This window comes from Mesocricetus auratus, unplaced genomic scaffold (assembly GCF_017639785.1).
Source record: "Mesocricetus auratus isolate SY011 unplaced genomic scaffold, BCM_Maur_2.0 Super-Scaffold_100676, whole genome shotgun sequence".
Taxonomy (NCBI): Eukaryota; Metazoa; Chordata; class Mammalia; order Rodentia; family Cricetidae; genus Mesocricetus; species Mesocricetus auratus.
This window is the reverse complement of record NW_024429266.1, coordinates 61358041-61365092: the sequence shown is the minus strand read 5'-3', so window position 1 is coordinate 61365092 and position 7052 is coordinate 61358041. Positions and strand designations below refer to the sequence as shown.

At 42.8% G+C, this 7052-nt stretch overlaps 1 protein-coding gene across 1 annotated transcript in view; it reads left to right on the top strand.

Moving 5' to 3' along the window:
* Window positions 1-1015: 1015 nt before the first annotated feature.
* Window positions 1016-7052, top strand: part of Acmsd (aminocarboxymuconate semialdehyde decarboxylase) — a 36526-nt gene continuing 30489 nt past the window's right edge. Inside the window, exon 1 of the mRNA XM_005079901.4 lies at window positions 1016-1072. Coding sequence (XP_005079958.1) covers window positions 1016-1072 — 57 coding nt within the window. The remainder of the gene's footprint in view (window positions 1073-7052) is intronic.

Below are 7052 nucleotides of genomic sequence, written 5' to 3'. Positions count from 1 at the left end.
TTTAAAATATTAAAATTTCATGAACAAGATGGATTTTTTCTTTTTTCTTTTCTTTCTTTTTTAATTGGTTTTCCGAGACAGGGTTTCTGTATAGCTTTAGCTGTCCTGGAACTCACTCTGTAGACCTGGCTGGCCTCAAACTCACAGAAATCCTCCTGCCTCTGCCTCCCCGAGTGCTGGATTAAAGACATGCACCACAACTGCCTGGCTGTAACAAGCAGTTTTTAAATACGATTTAAAGACATGGTAACTGATTCAAAAACAAAACCTAAAAAGCATTAAAGTGAGTTGCTTCTGGGTAATAAAACCAAATATAAGAAGAGATGAATTGGAGGATTTATCATTTTTCTTTAATGCTTCCCTGAATTATTTTATGTCTAAATACATGCTAGTTGATTTTAACAGAATGCATCTTGATAAAATTTAAATATTATAGTACAAAATTGGTCATTTTTTTTCCTGGAGGAAGGGTGTCATATGTCCTAGGCCAGCCTTGAACTTACTATGAAGCCGAGGGTGACCTTGAATTTCTGACCTGCTGCCTCCATTTCCTAGGTGCCACAATTATAAGTGTGAACCATCATGTCTGGTTTAAGTGATGCTGTGACTGGAACCCAGGACTTCATTCATGGTAGGTGAGCCTTCTGCCAACTGAGCTACATCCCCATCTCCAAATTAGTCAAGTTCTGAGCTACTGTTGAGTCAAGGCAGCATGCTGTACTTTTGGCCCGTGAAGTTGAGTACATTCCTGTTTTCTTGGTGCCTTCTTTAAAAAAAATGTGCTGAGTCCCAGTTACCAAAGAGTATTGAACCTAAGCCAGGTGGATAAACAGAATCTTGAACTTTAACAGGGCCGTTGGCATGGGTCAAACCTGGGCTGGCCAGGCCTTCTGACTGGTACCTGAGGTAGACGTAAAGAGACGGAGGAAGTCAATGAACTCTGACTTTCGTGACCATCTCTTGACATCAGAATTCCCTTTTTGTGTATGCACGTGTCTCCTCTGAATCTGTGGAGATGAAAATTGACATCCACACTCACATTCTACCCAAGGAATGGCCTGATCTAGAAAAGGTAATGGTAACTAATTCCTGGACCTTTCCCAGCGTCTCTCAACACCTCTATTTATAGGTCTCTCTCTTCTTTGGAGACGGAGCTCAATGTTCTTTGCTCTTGGGTAGTGATTTCTAAATGGCTTGGTAGCTCTAGTTTCCTACTATTTAAAGGTGGCTTTTACATTCATTTCGACAGAGCAATGGATCAAAGAAATAAAGGGCTTCTTGGAGCTTTTTGTTTCGCCTCACGTGACACATCCTTTCAAATTCCTGGATGATTTAAGTCAGGCAGCTTTTCTGCCTTTTAAATAGTGGGTTCAGCTGCTGGAGAGACCCCTGCCAACTACAGGATGGAAAGACACGGTTGCAACTAAAAGACCATTTGAAAAAAAAGGATGAAAGGATGTGGTCGGTTTCCAAAATGTTTAAAATAGGTTCTGGAAGCAACAGGATAGCTTTTGAAATGTCTTTTCAGTCTATCAAATCTCTGTCTGAAACCTTTCCTGTCTGATCTCTAAGCTGTAAACCCTTGCCAGGGAGACCTGGAAAGAGAAATCCCCAGAGTCGATGACGTGAAATTTTTGTACAATGGGTGTCTCTAAAGAGTGTTCTCTATAAAAAGAAAAAAAAAAAGACAGGATGGACCTGTGGGCATGACTCAGTAATAGAGAGTGTTTGCCTCGCTTATGTGAAGCCCTGGGCTGCATCTGAAGCTCTGAGAGGGGGGGATGTAATCTCTGTGTTTCCCTAAGAATGCAAACTTCCCTTAAAGACTTACTTCTAACCGTGTGTGTGGTGTGTGTGTGTGTGTGTGTGTGTGTGTGTGTGTGTGTGTGTGTGTGTGTGTGTGTGTGTGTGTGTGTGTGGCCAGAGACATCAGATCCCCTTGAGCTGGAGTTACAGAGTGATGGGAATAAAATTTGGTTCCTCTGGAAGAGTAACACTCACTGAGTTATCTCTTCAGCCACTTCCTTAACAACTTGTAAAGTTGGTATCAGTAGGCTGAAGAAGACAATTACATAGTGTATTGCTGACCAGGAAGGAAGGGAGGGAGGAAAGAGGAAAGGAGGAAAGGAGGGTTACTGAAAAAGGAAGGTGGGAGCATAGAGGATCTTGTAACAACTTAGAAGTTAGTTTAGGTCAGAATCTGGTTTTAGCCAGTCTTTGCTACTCTGGAGTACTTTTGCATTAGTGGTAATGTTTCATCTTTATTTTACTTATGGTGGAAAAAAATGAATTAACACAAGCTCTAATTAAAAAGTGGTTCGCTGTGCAAACAAATTTTCTTCTCACTGTTATCTCATATACATAGGCTAACCTCAGGCTCAGGTGGTGGAGTGCTTGCCTAGCATGCCCAAGGCCCTGGGTTCAATCTCCAGCTCTGTATTGAACTGGGCCCATGCCTGTTGTCCCAGCATCAGAAGTGGAGGCAGGAGGATGAGATGTTCAAGGTTATTATCCTCCATTACAAAGAGAGCTGAAGGCCATCTTGGCTTTTATGAGACCCTGCCTCAAAGGGAAAAAACAAACAAACTTCTGATCTCAGGCATTTCTCTGTCCATTGGTAAGTGAGCTGGGAGGGAGAAATAACAGATTGAAATGTGGGAGTAGTGGAGAGCTGTCCAAAAGCCTATCCCATAGTGGCCAATGGAAACAGAGAGCCCTGTTGACCTCAAACCCCGCTTGGGAACTTCATGTCCTGGTCACATCTTATAAAGGTGTAAACAACACTTCGTGATGTTAATGATTTTGAGAGGAATGTCCCAGGCACTTCCCAGGGGCCCTGTAGCAGCGTCTTTCTTCTTACTGTACTGTTCTCAACCCCTGGCTTATGAGGAATCATCTGATGAACACTACAATGAATAAATTGTGTATGAAATGTGTCATACTCCATCTCCTGACAGCTTTAGGAAAACACAAAGACACACAGACACAGACACAGACACACACACACACACACACACACACACACACACACACACACAAATTCATGATAGCCCTCAATCTAGTGGCAGCAAGGAGTATTAACTCCAAAGTCACAGATTTTCTTTTTGTTTAAACCTCATAAAGCAAACAGACAAAAAGCCACATGAAATGCCCAGGGCTCCCATGGTGGTCTCTGCTCTGAGGCTGCTCAAATGCTTCCCACTCAGGACTCCTTTCTACCGAGAAATTCTTATGCCACCCAAGATATACTAGTGTGTAAAATAGGTATGCAAACCAAACATGTGCTGAAACCAACTTTAAAACAATTCTTTAATATGTATTAAGGATAAAAAGCAAAATTTTATTCTAATGCGATGAATGTGCTTATTTTTACACAAAGAATTAAATCTTAGCTGAACATTTAATTCTGCAGGACATAGAACATCTTCAATACTTTACAGAATTGATAGGATTTTTGTTCCTATAACTGTCAGTGTTGAGAATGCTATATCACATAAATATATAGTATAGAGAGGCAGAAGTATTTTTAGGGCTATTCCACAAATCATTGGGAAGTCTGTCCTAATCCCAAAACAAAATTCTCTCAGCCATTTTATGAACTTCAAACCAGCAAATCAAACAGTAAATTTTGTTTTGTTTTGTTTGTTTGTTTGTTTGTTTTTTGAGACAGGATCTCATATAGCCCACGGTAGTCTCTCTGTGTAACCAGGGTGACCTTGAACTCTTGACCTTCCTGCTGTTGCCTCTGGACTGCTGGGATTAGAGGCATAAGCCTGTTTATACGAAGCTGGGAATCAAACCCAGGACTTGGTACACGCAAGGTAAACCCTCTACAGATTGAGCTACATTTCTAGCCCTGGAATGGCAATATTTAAAACTAATACTCTAAGACAGTACAAACCAAAAATATACTCACAAGATACTTACAAGCTGAGGAATGACAGCAGGGAAAATATTGAAAGTCTTTGTTTTCTATAATGAGTCCATTATGTTTCTCTAAGAGCCGGAACTATATGTACAGCCGTCACTGCAATTGATTGCGTACAACAGTCTCAATGCTCAGCGGAGGTGTTTCAGGCGGTGTTCCTTGGTGTTGCACGGTGTGACAGCCTGCACAGTACAAAGTGCGTAGATTGTGTGTTCAGAACCAAGGCTTCAGGGAAGTTGCACAATGCAGTGTGGGCACAGACTGCCAGAACCACCTCGGATGGATTCATTATACATTTGACGTTGAATTCATTTTTGACCATTGCATGCTTTGCTGCTGCCAAATTTTTCCGCAACCCCCATTTCGTGATCACCAGATAGGATCATGACCCACAGTTTAAGGAGTGGCTTACAGAGGACCCTCCCCACCTGTACTCTGCTTGAAGAGTGTTCAGCATGACCCATCTGCCTAGAGAATGTCACACCAGGAGAGGTCCAAGCTCCATGGTCTCTACCTCCTTGTCTAGATGGGAATCTTGAAAGGACTTAGAAAGTTTTGTTGTCTAAATGTTGTGTCCTCTCAAAATTCATATACTGAAACCCTCCCTTGCAAGCAAGAGGACACAGAGGTGGGGCTTTGGGAAGCAATTAAGTCTTGAGGAACTGGGTGATTCTTATAAACCAGCCCAGAGGAAGCTCTGCACTTACTTCTTGGTGCAGCTTACCAGAGCGTGAGTGTGCTAGCTCCTTCATCTTAGCTGCCCCAGCTTTCTGAAACTACGAGAAATGTCTGCGTTTAGAAGCGTCTGGTGGATGGTATTTTGTCAGGGTATCCCAAAGGGGACTAAGACAGAATAAGCCAGACAGGAATTTTCAGTTCCAGTCACATACCAGTACACTGAACAAAGAATCCAATGTTTCATCCATTCTTTTCTTTCTCTCCTGCCCCCTTCCTCCCCCATCCCCCGCCCCCAGGTCTGGATCTCAATATGTAGCCCTGGTTGGCCTCCAACACATGACCCTCCTGCCTCAGCTTCCTGAGTGCTGCATTACAAATGTGAATGACTGCCTAGCCTCTGCTTGCATTCTTATTGTGGGATCTGAACTTAAAGCCTGTCTTCACAACGCCCTCCCAACACTTTAAGCCAATGGGTAACACACTCTCTGGCGTCCTTGGAAACCATGACCATCTCCTCACTAGGTCCTATTAAAATCCTCCATCTGAGCACAGGAGACTGCAGCTAAGTCCTAAGAGTAAAGTCCTCCCCCCTCCCCATTTAGGACAGCCAGAGGAGCCTAGAACAGAGTTTGCTCTTTGCAGGGAGGAAAAGTAAATGTCCAAGTACTCACCTCCTGTCCACCAAGCCTCTACCTAAAGCAGAGAATTGAACATCTACAACTGACAGCTTCCAGGTACCTCATCATCTGAACCCTAAAGGCATTGTTAAAACTGATTTTAAAACTGAGAGATAGAATTTGGGGGTACATATATGTATGTCCTAGAAACTTCCTAAGCACAGAACAAAAGTGCACTTCAAAGCAGAAGTTTTGATGGCTTTTTCTATTACCTCCCCCTCCTCTCATCAATTTCACTGAAACAGGAGGGGTATTTAGTCCCTTGAAGTCTCCCATGCTGCAGGCAGAGAGAGGACTCTTCATAATGACAGCAACAGTAATAGTCATGACACATCAGACTTCTGAAGGTTAAAAAAGAATGCTGAGGAGGTACCTGAGTTCACTGCTCAGAGCCTCTGCAAAAAGTCAGGGATGTGACATGCTATAATCATCCAGCACCAAGAAGGTAGACACAGACTGACCCCTGGGGGTGCTGACTGGTCATCTTAGGCTAACTGGTGAACCCAAGAACAATGGGAAACTCTGCCTCAAAAAAAAACAAAGTGGATGGAACATTACATGTGTACATGCCCCTGTACACACTCAAATACACAAAAAGAGAGATGGCTTGATTTATATAGAACGTCACAACAAATGTAGTCAGTGTCTACATTATTAACCCAGCTTGACAGGTGAAGCGCTTGATATTCAGAAATGAACCCAGAGCTTTGTGGGTCTCCCCAGGGCATTTTAACCCCATCCAATGGAGAAATCTGGCCCCAGACACATCACTATTTTTCTCTGTTCCTCAGTGTCCCCCTTGACACCAAGTTCCTCCTCTACTTCTCCCATTCATATAAACACACAGAGGGAGCTTTGTCGTGGGATCACAATCCGCAGGTCAAGCAACCAGATCTTTAACACAGTAGGCATCTCCCTGAGAGTGATGGTTAGCCATTGTTGGGATAATTAGACTCCAATGTCCCTGATTCCCTGAAGGATGGGAGTGAGGTAAAGGGAGATACATCCATATGAGACTAGAGTCTTTCTTTTTATTCCCTTATTTCTGGCCTACCTTATCAAAGTAAAGTGAGTTGGGTTTTTGTTTTGTTTTTGAGACAGTATATCATATATCCTAGGCTGCCCTTGAACTTGCTATGTAGCTGAGGATAACCTTGAACTTCTGATTCTCCTGCCTCTATCTCCAGAGTTCTGGGACCACAGATGTGTGCCTGGTCACATAGTGCTGGGTATGGAACCCATCTCTGTGAACGCAGAGCAAGCTCTCTACTTACTGAACCACATCCTCAGCCCCCTAGAGTGTGTGCTGAAGTAGTGTTAACTATAGCACAATGTCACGCCTATTGTTTCTTTTTAGGGATCATATTTTTAAATGCCTATCTCTCTTCTCACAATTCCTCCAAACTTTCCAAGGGAATAATGAAAAGAATGAGCCAATACTATTTTGTTTGGGAATCTTAAGTATCTTTGGAAGAAATACTATTTCTCTTCAAACCTTCCTTTTCTTCTTAAATATTAATAGACACACACCCCAACCTCCACTACCTTGTGCAACGAAGGAAGAAAAGAGCAGAGTCAACACATCTGGGATGATGATTAACTAGTAGTTATAAAGAACTAGTATTTGATTTCAAACAGGGATAGGTCAGGATTTTTTTTCTTTTTTTCTGAGAAAAAAAGGCTCTGTGTAGCCTTAGCTGTCCTGGAACTCACTCTGTAGGCCAGGCTGGCCTGGAACTCAGAGATACACTTGCCTCTGCCACCTGAGT